Source organism: Myotis lucifugus, unplaced genomic scaffold (genome assembly GCF_000147115.1).
Source record: "Myotis lucifugus unplaced genomic scaffold, Myoluc2.0 scaffold_71, whole genome shotgun sequence".
Lineage (NCBI taxonomy): Eukaryota > Metazoa > Chordata > Mammalia > Chiroptera > Vespertilionidae > Myotis > Myotis lucifugus.
In genome coordinates, this window is record NW_005871119.1 from 1179744 (window position 1) to 1201181 (window position 21438).

The following is a 21438-nucleotide window of genomic DNA, read 5'->3' on the forward strand; positions in this document are numbered from 1 at the left end:
TGTATACTAGAGCAGCGGTAGTCAACCAGTGGTTCGCAGACCACTGGTGGTCCATGAGGTCTGAAAGGTTGGCGACCGCTGTACTAGAAGCCTGGTGCACAAATTCGTGCATGGGGGAGGTGAGGGGGGGAGGGACCGTGGGAGGTTGGCGGGCGGGTGGGGAAGGGACCACGGGAGGTTGGCATGTAGGCCCCTATTGGGTGATTGGGGCCAGCCGGCCAGGGGGAGGGACTGTGGAAGTTTGGCTGGCCGCGGGAGGTTGGCTGTGGGAGCGCACTGACCACCAGGGGCAGCTCTTGCATTGAGTGTCTGCTCCCTGGTGGTCAGTGCATGTCATGGTGACCAGTCGTTCTGGTCGTTCTGTCATAACGGTTGCTTAGGCTTTTATATATAGATATAGATATAGATACATATTTTTAAATTTATCTTTATAGTTGGAAGTATTACAGATGTCCACCTTGACCCCTTCTAGACCACACCTGTCCCCCTCACATGGATATATTTTTACAGGATAAATTCCTAGGAGTAAAATTGTTTGGGTCAGAAGGAATGTGTATTTTACACTTTGATAAATATTACTAAATTGTTCTCCATAAAGGTGGTACTAATTTATACTCCAGCCATGGTGTAGAGTTCCTATTTTCCCACAACTTTATCAATACATAGTAATATCAACCTTTTTAATCTTTGCCACTCTGATAGATAAAAAAAATGGTAGCTCATAGTTTTAATTTGAATTTCTTTTGTGTGAGGTAAGCCTCTTTTTTTTTTTTTTAATTAATCCTCACCTGAGGATAATTTTTTCTTTGATTTTAAGAGAGAGTAGTAGTCCCATTGTGTAAATGTACCAATAGCTGTTCTAGTCACTCATCTACCAATGAACACTTGGGCTGCTTCCAAATCTTGGCTATTATAAATAATGCTGCAGTGAACATAGGGGTACATATATTCTTTTGAATTACTGTTTGGGGTTTCCTCAGATAAATTCCTAGACATGGAATTGTTGGGTCATAAGGCAGTTCAATTTGAATTGTTTGAGGTAACTCCATTCTGCTTTCCACAGTGGCTGTACCAGTCTGCATTCCCACCAACAGTGTACCAGGGTTCCCTTTTCTCCACATCCTCACCAATACTTGTTTTTTGTTGATTTATTGATGATAGCAATTCTGACAGGTTTGAAGTGATAATCTCATTATGGGTTTAATTTGCATTTCTCTGATGATTAGTGAGGTTGAGCATCATTTCATATGTCTCTTGGCCATATGAAGAAGTAACTATTCAGATCCTTTGCCCATTTTTTAATTGGATTGTTTATTTTTTTTAGTGTTGAGTTGTATAAGTTCTTTATAAATTTTGGATATTAACCCCTTATCAGATGTATCATTGGCGAATACGTTCTCCCATTTAGTGGGCTGTCTTTTCATATTTTGATGGTTTCATTTAGTTTGATGAAGTCCCATTTGTTTATTTTTTTCTTTTGTTTCTCTTGTTGGAGGAGATATATCAGAAAAAATATTGCTGAGAAATGTGTGAGATTTTACTTTGGATCATACTTAGAAAGTCATTTTTTACGTTGAGATTATAAAAAAGTCTTCTATATTCCCATCTAGTTCTTTTATGTCATTATTATGTTTGTCTTTGAGCCATCTAGAATTTATATTAGTTTAAGGTACAAAGTAAATATTTAAAATTATTTTTTTCCATATAGCTCTCTAGTTGCTTTGATACCTATTCTGTAATTATTATCTCCTGTGTTGAAGAACTTAGTAGAGAAAACGTTAATTAGCATAGTGCCTGGGACTTTAAAAACTAAATGATGAGAGTGTTGGTTATTGTGGTGGTGGTAGTTTTTCAGTTTTAAGGGGAAAAGGTTTGGGATGAGATTCCTATAAAGGTGGTAGATAGAAGTGCGTTTATAGCTTGTGGAGACATAGCCAGAATAGTGTAAAAATATAGGAGAGAAGGAATGACAGTTTCGTGAGGAAAAAGGTGAACTCCAGAGTGTGGACTAGAGGTTAGCCTTAATTGGAAAAAAGAAGGACTAGACTGGAAAAAAGAAGGTGAGGATGACTGAAGTAGGTATAGAATACTATAGATGTGAAGGTGAAAATTGTTAGACCTTAAGAAAAAAGTAATTAAAGGCACTTAAATATGAAGGTAGATGTATTGTAAAATACTTGAGGAGAGTGAGAGATTTTGTATGTTCACTTTCTCTTCCTTCTCCCTTCTCTTACAGGTCACCCTTGCAATTATGGATATTTAAAAGAATCAGACAGTGTGGAGGGGGAGTCCCCCTCCTCACTCCCCCTTGGTGCTTGACTCCAGGAATAATATATAAACTGTGGAAACTTACTTTTAAAAAGACTAACTTGTATTTAATATAAATTTTTTAGCGCTATTTATAATTTTTTGATTAAGTGCCAAAACCAATTGTACAAAGATTTATAGTTTTATATTGTTGCCATTAGGGTTTAAATTATAATCCTAAGCAGGCCATTCTCTATAAATTTTTCTGAGTAGCACCTTTGTGCCCTGTTTTTCATTTTAAAAAATTAGTTTTATCTAAAGAAATAGCAGTATAAAAACAATTAGGATGAATTCTTCCATCCCTGACTGCACATTAAAGTGTCGATCCCTGAAGCATGCTTTGGATGTCCTTTCTGTGGTAACCAAAGGAAGTGAAAACCAGATTAAGGCCTTTCTCTCCAGTCATTGTTATAATGCTGCGACTATCAAGGATGACTTTGGCAGAAATGCCCTCCACCTTGTTTCCTCCTGTGGGAAGAAAGGAGTATTAGAATGGCTTATTGAGAAAGGAGTGGATCCATTGGTGAAAGACAAGGAGTCAGGATGGACAGCGTTGCACAGAAGCATCTTTTATGGACATATTGACTGTGTTTGGTCTCTGTTGAAGGTAAGTGTAATTTGTTTATTTAAAACTATTATGTTTTTCTTGAAAGAAGGAGAGTAGAATACATCCCTATTCTTTCCCATTAGAAATTATTTAGTTTCAAGATATTCTTTTTAATCCTAACTTTTTTGATAATATATGGGCAGCAGTAGCCAGATAGCCATATTAAAGTAATTCAACTTAGCTCATAAGCAGTTTGGAAATATTAATAAATCTGGCACTTCTGCTGAAAACAATTCATGTCATCTTGGCCTCTCTTATTCCAGCCACAGCCATGGTGACCAATTGTGCACAGGCTTCTAGCAGCTTTGTGTAGGTGTAATCTGCATTTCGTTTCTGGCATGTATTGCATGCCTCTGATTTTATGCCCAGGGCTTTGCAAATGCATGACCAGGTAAAAGTTTGGGTGAGTTAAAATCCCTGTAAGAGCAGCTCTCCATTAATGAAGAATGGGAACCTGGGAACCAGTGGTAAATACTTCCTTCCTTCTTTTGTCCCTTGGTAGGACAGTTATTCTGTGGTATATTTGATAAGGTCCTGGTAGGATCATGCACTAGCCTTCTTAACAGTGGCCTATTCGGTAACACATCCTTGTATTGTTTTTTGATCTTCTTTCCTTGATTTACTCTCCTGGTCTCGGTACTGCTTTCTAGGATGTCTTCCCAAGGAAATTACCTGTGTGCCAGTCTAGCTTATGCTTTGCTTTGGGGAAGACAGTAAAAACAAACAGATAGACATTTCCAGTAGTGTTACTAGTGGAATAGATGTATCTAAAGTCCATTTGCTCCTTGTAGGGCATTGGCATGAAATGCTCAGGCTTATAAACCTGGTATATACTTAGATGCTTTTTATTATGCTAATGGATTTATCTACTGTTTTGGGGCTCTTTAAAGAGTTGTTTTTTAATCCTTACCAGAAGGTGTGTTTTTATTGATTTTAGAAAGGGTGGGGGGGCTGGTGATAAAGAGAGAAACTTCGATGTGAGAAAGAAACATTGATTGGTGGCCTCCTATATGCATCCTGACCAGGAATTGAACCCGCTACCTTTTGGTGCAGGAGATGAAGCTCCAACCAACTGAGCCACACTGGCCAGGGCAAGAGTTGATTTTTGAAGAAATGGGATAGAGTACACACTGATCGTCCTGCTACTTTTAGAATTTAAGATAAGCATGTTAAAGTTTCAGAGCCCACCATTTCTAAAGCCAAAAAAATGTCCCTAGTCCTTTATGTAGGTTGGGCTACTTAGGGTAACACAGTATATGTAGTCTTACTAGTGTTCAGTTGGTATAAGTAAAGTTTAGAACAAATTGACAAAACTTTCAAAATAAACTCTCCAGGCATCTAAGTTTCTGGGATCCCATTTGTCATTCATAGCTTGCAACACTCTGCCCTAGAATCTACCTGCCATACTCTGAAAAAGGCCAAGCTTAGTTCCCATATGGATTTATTGTGTCTAATTTTTTTGAAAGCAGTAAGCAACATAGTTTTAAATTTGTTATGATCTTGGATCACTTCTGATTTTTGTTTTACTTATTTTCTCACTAACTTGAATGTTTTTTGTTCATTGACAGTCCTTGTGAAATCAGGTATAACAACCATCTGGAACATAATAAAGTTCCAGATGGTTATAATTGATTTTAGTTTATAGAATCCATTGTTACGAGGTAATAGGGGATTTCTCTTTCCTGAGTAACCCAAAACCAAGCATGCCAACACGTTACAGAGTTTAAAAACTTCATGGTTCATCTCAGCCTATAACTATCCAGACATACTGTGTGTGTGGACAGGCAGTGATGATTCGCACCAGTTAAAATAGAGGTGTTAGTAATTGCTTAATGCAGCAGTTCTCAACCTGTGGGTTGCAACCCCTTTGGCGGTCGAACAAGCCTTTCACAGGGGTCGCCTAAGACCATCCTGCATATCAGATATTTACATTACGATTCCTAACAGTAGCAACATTACAGTTATGAAGTAGCAACGAAAATAATTTTATGGTTGGGTCACAACATGAGGAACTGTATTTAAAGGGTCAGAAGGTTGAGAACCACTGGTTTAATGTCTTATAAAAATACCAAAAAATATTAGAAGTTATTCTTTAATTTTTTTAAACTATATATTTTTAGTGATCAGAGAGAAAGGGAGAGGGAGATGGAAACAATGATGAGGAAAAATCATTGATTTGTTGTCTCCTGCATGCCCCCTACCAGGGATCAAGCCACAACCTGCCTATGTGCCCTGACTGGGAATCGAACTGTGACCTCCTGGTTAATAGGTTGACACTTAACCACTGAGTCACACAGGCCGGGCAGAAGTTATTTTTGAAAAGGAGTACATTTTATATTTTATTTATTTATTTAAAACATATTTTTATTGATGTCAGAGAAGAAGGGAGAGGGAGATAGAAATAAATATCAATGAGATAAATTGATTGGCTGACTCCTGCATGCCCCCTACTGGGGATTAAGCCTGAAAACCATGCTTATGCCCTAACAAGGAATCAAACCCTGACTTCCTGGTTCATAGGTCAATGCTCAACCACTGAGCCACACCGGCTGGGCATACATTTTACGTTTAAGAAACTGTAATGAAGTAACAGTAATATGATTTGAACATAGCTCTCTATCACCCCTTACCCTCATTATGATTTAAAAGACAGAAAGTGTGGTGATAGGAAAAGGGTGTTCTATTTCATGTTTGAATTTTAATTGTAGAGATATAAAACTATATAGATTACTTTAAATTCACCCTTAAACACACACACATGAAACCAAAATTAAACAATGCTACAAATTTAAGGAAAAACATGAAAACACATCACAAAAATAGAAATACAAGAATATAATTGTCTCAATGTCAATAATAGATACAATAGAATTCAAGGCAAAAAAATATGGAACATAGTTGATCACATTATGTTTATGTACAGAAAATCCTATAAATATTTTTCTGCCATTGCCTTGATATCTTTTTTTTTTAAATTCTCACCCGAGGATATTTTTTCCATTGACTTTTAGAGAGAGTAGAAGGGAGGGGGAGAGACAGAGAGAAACATCGATGTGAGAAAGACATACTGATTGGTTGCCTCCCACTTATGCCCCAACTGGGCCAGAGATGAGCCTGCAACTGAGGAATGTGCCCTTGACCTGCATTGAACCTGGGACCCTTCAGTCCATGGGCTAACACTCTAACCAGCAAGCCACACTGGCCAGGGCTCATTTTGATTTGAAATGTTACTTATTTCTTCATATTTTCTGTCGTTCCTTAGTCCACCAAGAATTGGATATTTGATTTCTCTTAGTTCTCTGTGTGAGAAAAATAATGTGTTTGGTCATAGGAGATCCTTGTTATTCAATGTTTATTTTTTAAATGTTTTTATGAGCTTAATCTGTATTTTTGATAAGAATAAAATTAATGATTATAGGTAAATGGTTAAAAATACATGCATACAAATATGTGTGTGTGTGTGTGTGTATATATATATATATATATATATATATATATATACATATATATATATATACAAACACATATTTTTTTCTTTTCTCTCTCTCTTTTTTTTTTTAGCATGGTGTTAGTCTGTATACCCAAGATAAAGAAGGCTTGTCAGCTTTGGATCTTGTAATGAAGGATAGACCAAATCATGTAGTATTCAAAAATACTGGTAAGAAAATTCCACACATATATATTCCATTAAGGTGCAGCTTAGAAAACTTTAATGACATTTTTTTCTTGTTAAATATCTGAGGAAATTTGTGTTTATATCTCTGCAAAGAACTTCTACTTTGGTAAATGTGGATTGATAATTTTGGTTCTCCAGAACACTTCTATTTTGCATTTTTCAATTTTAATCTATTTTATGTTTATATAAGTAAAAACAGCCTACAAGAGGAAAGGCATTTAGAATTTTAGCTACTGTAAAGTCATTAGTGTGCATCTAGAAAATAGCATCAACATTTAAGGTAGAGGGAAATAGGAAATGATTCTTCCACCTACACATTCTTCTAATTCTACTTATCCCTCCAATTTGCCCTTTGAGCTCTGGAAGTAGAAATTGGCTGAAAAAAAGAAGAGATTTAAATGGGGCACTCTATAATTTTCATTTAACTAGTAATTAAGCTAAGAAAGGACTCATTCTTCATTTTATTTCTACCTTGGATACTATATTATAAAGGAATTATATGAGCCTTCCAAAATAAAAATGAAGATTCATATCATAAACTTAGCTATGATTAAGTTTTATCCTAGTTTAATGGGTACCTTAATCAATACAGACAGTACTCAGGTTACGTCGGACTCGACGTATGTCTTTTCATGGTTGTCGCCATCTCCCATTTATTTATTAAAAAAAAAAAAGTTCCGTCATTTTGACGGATGTACATATGTGCTTTATGTTTTTTAATTATTTATTTACCACAAGTAAAGGTCGGGAATTGTTATCTTTCTTTTAATTTTTTTTTTAATGTTTCACTTCATTACTGCTGTGTATGTGCTCCATGTGATGGGTTCCCACTTATGGTGAAAAAATCGCGTTATGTTGTGCAGTAGGAACGGATCTCCGATGTAACCCGAGGACCTACTGTAGTTTTATTTACATCAATAAGGAGCAAGTTATTGAGAGTTAATATTTATAGCCTGACTGGGCATGGCTCAGTGGCTGAGCATTAACTTATGAACCAGGAGGTCATGATTTGATCAGGGCACAAGTCCTGTTTGCAAGCTAGATCCTTAGTAGGGGGCGTGTAGGAGGCAGCCAATCAATGATTCTCTCTCATTGATGTTTCTCTCCCTCCTTCACCCTTCCCCTCTGAAGTTAATAAAAATATATTTAAAAAAAGAAAGTTAATGTTTCTGTAGGAATAGTAATTAATATCACATTTACTTTATTTAGTACCTTTATATATATGTGTGTTAACATTTTATGTTTTAAGTATTATTTTCATGGAGACTAAGTGGTTATGGCAGGTGCTGTTTTACTCATTTGGCAGTTAAACTTTAAACTTTAGTTAAACTTTAGAAACAAAGAACAAATATTGGATTGCTTACATTGAGGCAGGCCTATGCTGATTTGGATTTTCTGATTTCTGTTCTTAGAATTATATAATATATTAGTAGATTCATAATTTGAAAGAGAATGTTGGCAACATCTTTTTAAATATGGTGGTTAAATTTCTGTAAAGAGTTGTGTGAGAGGTAAAATGATTAGTGGAATATATCTATAATTTAACTACACTAATATTTGTTTTAAAATATAAAAGTATAAAATTTAATTTTCATTTTAGATCCTACAGATGTCTACACTTGGGGAGATAATACAAATTTCACCCTGGGTCACGGAAGCCAGAATAGCAAACATCATCCAGAGTTGGTGGATCTGTTCTCCAGGAGCGGGGTTTATATTAAACAGGTATTTTGAAGTACAATCTAAGTACTTTTAGAATTAAAAAGTACTTTGTATTTGATAGCTCATCTTTTCATTTAACTTATGTTAACTTTGTTGAAGGTGTGATAATCTATTTGAATGAAGGAATCAACAAATTTACTAATTTATTTTAGATTTTGTTAGCCTTAATCATATCTATACTGTGTAAAATAGTGTAAAACTGAGATCTTTTTCGAGCACTGTTAGAAATTCGAAGGCACTATACAGATATTTATTTAATTTTAAAAAGGTAGAGCTTCTGTTGATTTTGTAGCTTTTGTTTCTGTGTAACATAAAATTAGAATTTTTCAAGTTGTTTCTCAAGTGAATTCATTGTTGAAGCTCAGTATTACTAGTTTTAGATAAGTGAACCTGAGTTCTTAAATATAAGTAATTACAAAATTAATTGATATAATTGTAAAGATTTTATCTTGAGTCTTTTATCATTATGCTGGATGTTATCTTTCACTTCTATGGATCTTACTACTGTTAACATATTCATCTTTCTCTTACCACTTTGTGTGTGTGTTTATATCTCTCACTCTCCCTTTCTCTCTCTAAAATCAATTAAAAAATATAAATGCAAATAATTTTTAAAAATAAGAAAAAAGATTATTAAGTGGTATTAACATAAAATAAGTATGCTGCACATTAGATGCACTGAAAATATCAGTGTGGCCTGGGGGTTAGGTATGTAAGTACATGCATATTTGAAACTTCTATTGGTTTCTAGTTATTGCCTTCTGCTGATGCAGTTCAACCATTTCAGTACTCTTGTCTTCTGGTAAGAATGTGTTGATATATAAGTGTCCTATTAAAGATATATTAGACAAAATTAGAGAAATAAAAAGGACATACTGTCTACCCCACATTCCCCATGTATAGCTGATGTTTTAAAAAATACTTTTACCTTAAAACATTTCCATAATTTAATAACATATATCACTATTTGATGATCTTTATGCTTCATATTGCACTCTGCTCAGTTCTTGCTGTTTGGGAAACAACTGGCTACTACTTTTTGTAGTTGAAGACTTAAGATTTGCATTTTTCTTTGTTTAGTCTCTTCTATGGGTAACCCGTGCTAATTTCTTCTTTGTTCTTTTTTTCATATGTCTGTTTTTAGACATAGTTTTAAAATAAAATATGTATATTTGTAATTTTTATTACAGAAAACTTGAAACATGTACAAAGTAGAGAGAATACTCTGAATACCAATGTACCCATCGTCCAGCTTAAACAGTTAGCAATAATCTATTATTAATTTTAAATAAAATTAAGGATGTTTTATTTGGAGAATTTTAATAATATCCTCTTGTTGTCCCACAGGTGGTGCTTTGTAAATTTCACTCAGTGTTTCTGTCTCAGAAGGGGCAGGTCTATACCTGTGGTCATGGTCCTGGAGGACGATTAGGCCATGGAGATGAACAGACATGCTTGGTAATTGATATATTTAGGTAACTTTAGTAAAATTTTGATAAACTGAAAGCTTGCATTAACCAAAAAAAATTTTTAGCCAAATACCAGTATAAGGAGAAAATAATGTACCAATTAGTAATAGATTTTTAAAAAATATATTTTTATTGATTTCAGAGAGGAAGGTAGAGGGAGAGAGATAGAAATATCAAGGATGAGAGAGAATCATTGATCAGCTGCCTCCTGCACTTCCCCATTGGGAATTGAGGCTGCAACCCAGGCATGTGCCCTGAACAGGAATTGAACCTGTTTCATAGGTTGACACTCAGCCACTGAGCCACACCGGCCAGGCCCCAGTTGGTAATAGATTTTTAACAATCGATGATTTTTCTAGTATATCATGTTCAAATTAGATATGATGCAAAATTGTGAAGCATCAAGGAAAAATTTTCTTTTTATAGCAAATATTGGGAAGGGACTACTGGTATGTTTACCGTCGATTAAAGGGTACTTTAAAAAGGAGAGAGAGCCCTAGCCATTTTGGCTCAGTGGATAGAGCGACGGCCTGAGGACTGAAAGGCCTCAGGTTCGATTCTGGTCAAGGGCACATGCCTGGGATTCGGGTTCGATCCCCAGTGGGGGGTGGGGGGGCATGCAAGAGGCAGCTGATCAGTGATTCTTATCATTAATGTTTCTATCTTTCCATCTCCCTTCCTCTCTGAAATTAATAAAAATATATATTTTTTAAAAGGAGAGAGAGCTATTATCATAGCCCCCCCCCCCCCCCATTTATTTTTAGAGAGAGTGGAAGGGGGAGAGGCAGAGAGAAACATCAGTGTGAGAGAGATACATCAATAGGTTGCCTCTCCCATGCACCATAACTGGGGCCGGGGATCGAGCCTGCAACCTCGGTATGTCCCCTTCACTGGAATTGAAACCTTCAGTCTGCAAGCTGACATTCCAACCACTGAGCCAAAACGGCTAGAGTGTAGCTTCCTTTTTTGGGGGGAGTTTATTATATAGTTTATTCTGTTAAGGAATTGTCATAAAGCCTTAACAGCCCTGTGAGTTATAGGCATTATTATCCTCATTTTATATACAATGACAATAGTAATAATAGCAATCATTTATTGGTTGCTTATTCTGTGCCAGAGACTGTAGTGTTATATACTTAACAACTTATCTACTTCTAACACCAATCCAGTTATCATCTAAAATACTATTATGGCCCAGTTGGTATGGTTGAACATGACCTATGAACTAGAAGGTCATAGTTCAATTCCCAATCAGGACACATGTCCAGGTTTCGGGGTAATCCCTAGTGGGGGAAGTGCAGGAGATGTTTCTATCTCTCTCTCCCTTCTCTTAAGTCAACAAAAATTAATAAATAAAATGCTATTACAATTTTGTGTTCAGGTGAAGAAAATGAACTACTGAGAAGTTGAGATTTGATTTTCAAATAGCTAGCAAATGTCTCATGGAAGGGATGCATTGTTTCCTGTATTTTATATTTATTTTTTCAATATACCAATGAGTTCTTTGGCTGAAGAGCTCCCTTTATACCAAACAAATTTGTACTTGGTGTATACTAAGGGCTCAAAAATTATTTTTTGTGTTAAATTATTTTGTTAAAGTGTCTTACTAGGGGTTTTGTGTTTTACTAATAATTCCTTGCTGAATTGTAGAATTTATCATGATAGAGCAATGTACCAGTCATGTCATTTTACTAGACATAGTATTATCAGATTCTATTTGTATATCTATATAAATGCCTATTAAACTAAAGTTAATTTCATTTTGTAGGTCCCTAGGCTTGTGGAAGGGCTGAGTGGTCATAATTGTTCCCAAGTGGCAGCTGCTGAGGATCATACTATTGTATTAACTGAAGATGGATGTATTTATACATTTGGTCGCAATACTTTTCATCAATTAGGAATTATTCCTCCACCTTCCAGTTGTAATGTACCCAGACAGGTAAACTTCTCTTTTTTTAAACAATAAGGTGGCTATTTGCTATAAAACCTGTATGGACAAAAGGATGGAAGGTATTGACAGAGCAACTTACTTTACTTACACTGAGTGGCCAGATTATTATGACCACCTGACATTTGTAGGCAAATTAGCTATAATTTCGTGCTGAAGTTGCTAGAGGGCCAGACCATTATAAATAGGGAAGCAGGTTGTTTACCATGACAGTAGAAGTGGTTTTTTTCTGAAGATATGGGTAAACAATGCGATTTAACAACCTTTGAACATGGGATATATTTGAACGTGAGTGGCCAGGTTATTATGACCACCTGATGTTTGTAGGCAAATTAGCTATACACTGCATCGCATGGGATATGGAAGCCGAAGGCCTGTTCGAACACCTTTGCTGCCTGCAGTTACCAAGATAAAACGTCTCCAATTCGCACAGGAACACAAGGATTGGACAGTCAAGCATTGGAAAAAAGTCATGTGGTCCGATGAATCACGTTTCCAGTTGCATCATACAGATGGCAGAGTGAGAATTTGGCGGAAACAGCATGAAAGCATGCACCCCACATGCATGAGTACAACCCTTCAAGCCGGTGGGGCAGTGTTATGGTTTGGGGCATGTTTTCCTGGCATGATTTGGGCCCTTTAATTCGTGTGGAACAATGTCTGAATAGCACAACATACCTAAGTATCATTGCTGATCAACTTCATTCTATCATGTTGATGGCGTATCCCAATGGAGATGGCTTCTTCCAATAAGACAATGCGCCATGCCACGCTGCTCGTATTGTGCAGGAGTGGTTTCAAGAACATGAGGGAGGCTTTACCTTATTTAGGTGGCCACCACAATCACCAGATCTCACTCCAATTGAGCATTTGTGGGACGAAGTTAAAAGAGCCATCAGGCAGCTGGTTCCACAACCATCAAATCTCACAGAACTGGACAGTGCTATTCATCAGGCATGGTGTCAGATTCCTCGAATCACCTTTCAACATCTCATGGAGTCAATGCCAAGAAAAATCGCCGAAGTATTGAAGGCAAAAGGTGGCCCAACGAAGTACTGATGGGGTGGTCATACTAATCTGGCCACTCACGTTCAAATATATCCCATGTTCAAAGGCTGTTAAATCACATTGTTTACCCTTATCTTCAGAAAAAAATCACTTCTACTGTCGTGGCAAACAACCTGCTTCCCTATTTATAATGGTCTGGCCCTCTAGCAACTTCAGCGCGAAATTATAGCTAATTTGCCTACAAACATCAGGTGGTCATAATAATCTGGTCACTCAGTGTATATTCAGTGATAAATATTTTTCACAGGAGAAATTAAACATGGTACAAATTAACATTTTTTTTGGAGTAAGAAAGAAAGCACTTGGTAAATTGGGCACCAAACTGCCTTAAACTTCTAAGTATTCATAAACCAAGGGGGACCCAGATTTTTGGGGTTTAAGGCCCTCCTTATAAAAACAAACAAACAAATAGCCCTGGCCTCTGTTAGAGCATCAGCCCACACACTGAAAGTGTCCCTGGTTCCATTCCCAGTCTAGAGTACCTGGTCCTGGTTGGGGTTTGTGCGGGAGGCAACCAATCGATGTGTCTCCTACATCGATGTTCCTCCCTCCCTCCCCCTCTCCTACTCTTTCTAAAAATCAATGGAAAAAATAATCCTCAGGTGAGGATTAACAACAATAACAAAAAACAATTTAAATAATAAAAACACCAAGTTTATTTTATTTTATTTATTTTATTTTTTTTTAAAACACCAAGTTTATAAATACAAAATGGGCTATGCAAATAAGGCACCTAGAAGCCTAAGCATATTGGCTTCATGATAAATCTACCTCTGCCCAGAAATCACACCTGGCAAGCTGATGTGATGGAATATAGATAAAAACGCCACTGTTCTTTGTTCTACTTTCCCCCTCCAATTTGTACAGCTACCACCAGAAAGTATTCTTTCCTCAACTCAGGGACCTAGTACACAGAAGTGGGACTGATGTTCTAAATTAATGTTACTGGAATCATCACCCATAATAAATGTGTTTTCAACTCACAATATTATGTATTTCAAATGTTAAATCTCTTCACTGGATTTAATCGTCTGGAATTAAAGTTATTATTAGATACACGTTTGTAATAAGCTTTAAATCCAATGATTTCCCATTTGGGATGATTAATGAATCAATAAGAATTAACCCAAAATAATTGGAGGTAGTTTTCAATCTGTGGTACTTCTTTTTTTTTTTCCAATCCTCACCCGAGGATATATTAGAGAGAGTAAGAGAGAAAGAGAGGCAGGCATTGAAGCAAGAGAATCATGGATCGGTTGCCTCCTGTACGCACCCCGACCAGGGATCAAACCCACAACCTAGTGCTTTGACCAGTAATTGAACATGCTACCCTTTGGTGCACTGGACAGCACTCCAACCAACGGAGCCACCCGGCAGGCACATCTAATGTGTGATACTTTTTAAAAGATCGAATTCTTCCCACTGGAATCTGTGGATATTTAATCATTTTGTAAGACTTCTTTAGGAATGGTAGACACTTCCATTTGTATTCTCATTGTCGGAGCTCTAGGTTGATAGGACCATATCTGAGTATTCTCAAGTGGGGGCAGTTTTGTTCCCCAGAAGCTATTTGGCCATGTCTAAAACATTTTCAGTTACAACTGGGGGCAGGAGTGGGAGTGGTGTTACTGGCATCTAGGAATGCCTTAGAGTCTAGGGATGCTGCCAAATCTTCTACAATGCCTAAGACAGTCTCCAACAGCAAGGAATCATCTGGCCCAAAATGTTATTAGTGCCATGGATGAGAGACCCTGGATATATCAAATTTAAAAGCACCATATTTTCTAGTAAGAATGAATATGCCTGTTTTGTATATTGCTTTTTATATATTAAAACTGCTGACATAAAGTGGCTGCATCAGAATGTCTTACATTCTGAGAAGAGTTGGGGTGTTAGTGCTAACATTTGTTAGGGACAACTGCCACGAGCACTTGAGGGAGCACTGGTAGCACATATGCCATATATTTGCTCTGTTTTACTGGATCTTTGCAAAATTGTACTAGTTAATAGATGTATAGTAAACTGCAGTCTTATTTGTCTTTTGTAATAGATGCAGGCAAAACACCTGAAAGGAAGGACAATCATTGGAGTAGCAGCAGGCAGGTTTCATACAGTGCTATGGACTAAAGAAGCTGTTTACACTATGGGACTAAATGGTGGACAACTGGGTAAGAAATCTTTGATGACACTATCTGAAAAGTAAATTGGATTCTTAAAATGGATATTTTGTGACTTGTATGTTTGTGTAACTTTTTAGGTTATTTGCTAGATCCCAATGGAGAGAAGTGTGTAACTGCTCCTCGTCAAGTCTCTGCCCTTCATCATAAGGACATCACTCTGTCTTTGGTTGCTGCAAGTGATGGGGCCACAGTCTGTGTTACTACAAGGGGAGATATTTATTTACTTACAGACTATCAGTGCAAGAAGATGGCTTCCAAGTATGTGTATTTCTCTGAAAGAAACATAATTCTTGGTTTGTGATACAATCATCATTGGTTCATGTGTAGTCTTGTTTATATTGTGCACTTATTTATTTTAAAAAGATGTTAATCATATATCATGGACCCAGTCCAAGTGTTTTTACCTGACTGGTATATTTTTAATCTTTGTATAGCCAGCCTATTATTATCTGAAAGCATGTTATAGTAGCATTCAGTAAACTAGCAGTTGGCCAATCAAAATGCCAGTTAAAGTGGAGAATCATAACATGAAGGTTTTAAGTATGGATGGGTCCACCAATTAGAGTTCCCTGTGTTTCCTGCATAAGTCATACTTACTAGTTTAATGTGTCATCTATGATTTCATTTTGAATGATTTAAGGAACAAGTGCTTAAAAACAATTGTGAAGTAAGTTAAGTGCAGAATCCTATAATTTTCATACATTTTCAATCTTTTACAGTTGATTAATCCATATCTGATATAATAGCTTTTTTTTTGCTACTGATATTTATCATGTCATTCCTAAGTATTTAACTTTTATAGAGAACATTCTTTCAGACTAATATCTTATTAGTTTACATAATATTTCTTTATATGCTATAATAATAACAGTAATAATAATAAAAAATACAAGTAGAGAAATAGATCTTTGACCCTGGAAGAGTATAGCTCAATTAGTGGAAGCTGTAGTGTGCAGGAATTCTAGAGAGTAGCCATCTAACTTAAAAAGTAATCAGGCATTGAAATTGAAATACAATGAAATGTGCTTTTGCTAATATAAATAAAATGGTAACTTTATAAATAGATATCATCCCTGAAATTAACTCATGAGCAGAAAATGTCAATCATCAATTTGTTACAACTTCTGTGTATAACAATTGAAAGGTTATCTATTGTAGGTTATATTTGTTACAGAAACATGAAAATGTGAGCATACATGTTCCTTAGAACTGACTAGGTTTTTTGTCAGTATGAGGTGATTTGTGGAATATTAAGGTTTAGTTAACACTTATAAAACTTGCCCTGATGACATTAAATTACATAAGTATATTATAGCCAAGTTTTCACTAAGAAAATTCTTTTGTTGCAGATAGTTACAACATAGTAATTTTGAAATGAAAAAAATCTTAAATGCAGATAGAATATCTTAGAGGGAGGATAATCATAGGAGTAATAGCAGGTTTCACACAATTCTATAGGCATATCCCATGTGCAGACATAATGAAATGTGTGGTTAGTGGGTGAGTTATTAAATTAATAATATTGATAATTTTCATGGTTTCTGTATCTATTTAGGGTTGTCCATATTTGAAACTAAGGATTTCTGTTTTGTTTTGAGGTTTAAAATTTTTCTTTTCTGTTAAAATGCAAATACACTTAGGAACTTTTAGCGTTATCAGTTATTTAAACTAGAATGAATGTGTGCATTAGCAAGCTGGGCATTAGGTATTCAATGTGTGTATCTGTATGGGGAGAGGCTTTTGGGAGAAAAGGATTGCCATAGGAAAAAACAGCTGTTGTATAGGGGAAACTTACAGAAAGAGAGGAACTAAGAACACCAAAGGCTAAATCATCTTCCCTCCCTTTCACAATATCGCCCTAAGTTATTATTTGAATAGTAATTTCTTAAAAATTGAGCATGTGTATTTTAGAGAACATAATGTAGATTTTTTTTTTTCCCCTAGACAGCTAAACTTGAAAAAGGTTCTTGTATCTGGGGGGCGTCTGGAATACAAGGTTGATCCTGAACATTTGAAAGAAAATGAGGGTGAAAAAATTTGTATTCTTGCAATGGATGGAGCTGGAAGGGTGAGTATATATTTATGCAAAAGTGTAGTAATCTTAATGTCAGTTGATAGCTGTGGAGGACCTGATAATATGTAAACGTATTTCCATGATAGTGATGACTTCTATTGACTTTGTTTCTCAATTTGTTTTGACATTCAGTACTAATTAGTATGGAGCTGGTATTTTAAAGAAAGTAAGGTGACATTTAATGTTGCATAGTACTGCTTTGTTGAACTGTAGTTTAACATATCATTTACTGTGCTTAAAATGGAAATAAGTAAGGGATTTTGATGGGTTGTTTTATATGTACACAGTATTGATAAATGGAATATTAAACCCTAATGTTCCATTTATCAATACTGTGTAAATGAATTACATAGATATGAGCTATGTTATGTAACTACTCTTTAAAAAAAGTAAAGCAGGCAATATTAAAAATTTGATGCATAATTGAAATTTTTTTCCACAGATTCAGTTTTAAACAAATGTATACATAATATATATATGCAGATATTATAACTATCGTATATAAGAGATAATGCATTTCTAGATCACTATATAAAGAATCTTATTTCTTTTCATTGAAGTAAATACTATAGAGTTTTAAGTTTAGTTCCCTTTGTAAACATACCAGTATATTTCTTTAATAAAACTGTTAATTAAAAAAAATATATTATACATTAGTACACTGAAAAAATTTTACACTGACTAGAAAAACACAGATTGCTTTCGGCTTTTTGCTATAAAACAAATCATACAATTAGAATGTTTTTCTGATGTTTATAAAGTGCTGTGAATTTTGACATTTTAGAATTTGAAGAATTAAAATCATAAGGCTTCACCTACAGGTACACTACAGGCATAAACCTATTGTAGTTGATCATTTTAATAGAGGGAACTACTCTAATTTGTAGATGGAAGGGAGCAGAGGCATGGGGTTGCATAAAATCTTGAGTATAAAAAACTTACTTTGACTTTGGGGTGTGTTTCATTTATATTAATATGACTTATACCTCTGGATATTTACTTGCTTAAAATTAGTCTTACATTAAAAACCAAACTGTGAAGGAATCAATATAGTCTTTTTGTGTGTGCATAACTTTTGAGTAATTTTGGTAGATACCATTTTGTGCTTTACTTTCTTAGTTATGAGAGGATTGCACTTTTAAAATCAGCACTGTTAAAATATTTCAAATGAAATCTTATTTGAAATGCTAATCTATGAAGCAGATAAAAGGGTAGCTGTTCTGGATAAAGCTGTGTTGGGAAGCCCAGCATCCCATCTCTTTATTTTCAATATCCTTGAGCAGCAGCCCTTAAGCCATTTCTCACGAATACTATGGTTTGCAGAACCACTAGGAAGCCATTAAACCAAGCATGTCAAACTCTATGATGATTATTTCTGTCTCTAAAGTTTTGTGTTAGTAATATAATTTAGTTATACTTTTGTTTTCTTTAGAATCAAGTTTAGATTTTCACAGGATGCTTTTCATTCTTCTTGTAAACAGATAGTACTACAGCAAGTTTGATACCTAAGTTTTACCTATAAGATTTTTGTGTTTCTTTAGTATTATAGCAGTTCTGTATGCCCAAAACAAACAATACTGAAAATTAATTAAGAGGAATGTCTTTGAAGGATATTTAATACTTACTGTTTGCTTGATGTACTTTTTCTGAAAGACATTTCTTAAAAACCATCTTGACCTTTTTTTTAAAAAAAATCATATATGACTGTTTATTTCAGTATTGCCGGCAGTATGGGAGAGCAGCAGGTCATCCACAAAAATCTGCTCTGCAGACCCCCATAAGCCAGCTGCTTATATAGAATAGGACAAAGATCACATGGGAAAGTAGGAGGCTGGAGTGGGAATCCATTGTTGGGCAACAAGGTTGTTAATCTTTCCATGATAATAGGCAGTTCTTGAATGAGAATGGTTCAAAGGTTGATTCCAGGTCCAAGGTTGACTCCCAGGTCCTAGGTTGTCTCCCACGTCCTGGAAGGCGTACAACTCCCAGCCAGGTCAGAATGTCTTTACTTTAACCAACACAAGGCAATTATGGTTAACAGCATGATTAATATTTCCCCTAATCATAGCTAGTCCCCAATATTCTATTTTTGCTCCTAACATTTCCCCACTGCTATTTCTATCATCTCATATCTATGAGATTAGTATTAGATGAAAAAATCTCATCCTGCTGGACTGCATTTGCTTCTGCCTTGAAAGCAGGTCCCAGGGATGGAATACACCAAATGCAGGATCTTGGATATATTTTCTATTTACTGAGAATTGTCAGAAAGATTAAAACTGTACATTCCTTTAAATTTCTCACAACCATGATTATGCTGCAACAGCAAATAATCTATTGATGCCTGATTTTCTAGAACTGCCTCCCTGACCTGGCTCAGCTCTTGATTTATCCCATGTATAGCCCTGGAGGTAACATTCAGGGTTTTTACTATGCTACAAGCCAGCCGGGTCACTTCCTACATTAAGGGAGCCTACCATTACCAGCATAACAAAATGATCAAAGCAATATATGCAGCAGGGTTCCACAGGTGGAGATTGTCATTGCAGGCCGGTGCTACGGCCTTGAGAAAGTCTCTTTTGGTTCAGACCCTGTGATGTTTCTGAGACATAAAGACAGTCATTCGTACTAAGGAACAGGGCCCTCCGGTGCTGTTGTTAGGGAGTTACCCCAGATATCAGAAAGCAACCAGCCAGCAGCTTAGTATGTCCATTACTATAAGGGAAGGTGAAATTATCAGAACAATTCATATTGTAGTTATTAGATACTGAAAGACAATAACTAGGACACTTAGTAACAGTCAGACATTTGCTACAGGGAACTACTGCAGTAACCTTGCATCCTTTTCCCAGACAGTGGGTCCCAACATATAAAGGTCCCTGTGTATGACTTCCAAAATGAATGGAATAGTTCTGTATATTATCAGTACGTGTCCCAACTACTCAGCAAAATGTAAAGGTCAGATCTACACAGATTCCTCCACTACCAGCTTCAGAGCAATTGGAGTGGTGAGAAGCACACCTCAGGATCTAGTCCATTTCTCCCCTAGTTGGCCATTGTCCTTGCTCTGCTCAGGTCTGTCTAACTGTCTACCACATTCCCAGGGACCTTGGCTCAGTACTTTCAGAGAAAAGGGACACAGGGTCTCTTGTGTAACTGCTTCGTGCTGAGTAGGGACGAAGTTTTTCCTTCAGAGCCAAGAGATCCTTACTCTCTGTCAGAGGGACGATGAGGCCTGGGCACAGAAGGAGGTGGCAATGGTGCCTAGAGGTGGTATTCCCAGAGTCTGAGTAGGGCTTGTAACCTGAGAAGACTGCCATGAACCATGTGACCAATCAAGGTACCAGGCTTTCTCCAAGGTGCTCTTATTGGCTTCATTCCTTAAAGCTTTCTGGTGACATCCAGAATCTGGGCATGTCTCTCTCAGACATGACATTCCAGTCAAAGTCTTGGTTAGTATAGCCACAATTGGAAACAGGTATTACTGAATTCATGCAAAGAAACATACTGCCACTTATTAAAAGTTCTGCAGAAGAAACATTGAAACATATTATTCGGAACTTTATTTTAGAAACATTACCTCTTGATTTCAGTTTTTGGTTGATCACATGCTATAATGCTTTATATTCCAACTAGAGGCCCGGTGCATGAATTTGTACATGGGTGGGGTCCAGCTGGCCTGCCCTGATTGAGGGGACATGGGAGGTTGGCCAGCCGGCCCCAACCCCAATTGGGGTGGGGGGGCAATCGGCGGGGCCAGCTGGGGGGAGGGCCTTGGGCGGTTGGCCAGCCAGCCCTGCCCCCTTGTTGAACTCCCGGTTGAGGGGACAATTTGCATTTTAGCCTTTTATTATATAGGATGTAATTTGGTTTATTTTAGGTATTTTGCTGGAGATCAGTCAGCAGTTCTCTGAAGCAGTGTCGGTGGGCTTATCCACGCCAAGTCTTCATTTCTGATATTGCTTTAAATAGGAATGAAATTTTATTTGTCACCCAGGATGGAGAAGGATTTAGAGGGAAATGGTTTGATGAAAAAAGAAAGAGTTCTGAAAAGAAAGGTCAGTTCATATATGTGAATGGCACATAAAGGTTCCTTTCAGGTAACCTTTAATTTCATAAGATTTACCCTTATCTCTCTTTTGATTTTGGTTTGTGTATGTGCAGGTAAGCAGAAGGAATTTGATTTACTTAAATTGGAGTTTTCAACTTTTTATCTATCTCAGCATACCCTGAGGTCATGGTACATTCTCATCAGTAACAGTGGCTCACTATTACTAATTGCTAGACTTTACTTTAGGGCTAGGGAAGTGTAAAGTTAAAAAATAAACAAGCAAACAAAAAACAACTCCCCAGATGGTTGTGAACCATCTTCTAAGCTCACTTTTCT

General features: G+C 36.3%; 1 protein-coding gene across 6 annotated transcripts in view; it reads left to right on the forward strand.

Annotated features, from left to right (window-relative positions):
* Positions 1-21438, forward strand: part of IBTK (inhibitor of Bruton tyrosine kinase) — an 82641-nt gene that overhangs the window by 7706 nt on the left and 53497 nt on the right. For 5 of the 6 annotated variants that reach the window (XM_006090353.3, XM_014457211.2, XM_006090355.3 and 2 more), the window contains exons 2-10: positions 2237-2914; positions 6476-6572; positions 8191-8315; positions 9660-9770; positions 11550-11720; positions 14848-14965; positions 15055-15235; positions 16922-17045; positions 20932-21109. In XM_006090353.3, the coding sequence (XP_006090415.1) occupies positions 2594-2914; positions 6476-6572; positions 8191-8315; positions 9660-9770; positions 11550-11720; positions 14848-14965; positions 15055-15235; positions 16922-17045; positions 20932-21109 (1426 nt within the window). In that variant the 5' untranslated portion in view covers positions 2237-2593. The remainder of the gene's footprint in view (positions 1-2236; positions 2915-6475; positions 6573-8190; positions 8316-9659; positions 9771-11549; positions 11721-14847; positions 14966-15054; positions 15236-16921; positions 17046-20931; positions 21110-21438) is intronic. The other variant, XM_023755188.1, reaches the window with a different exon arrangement.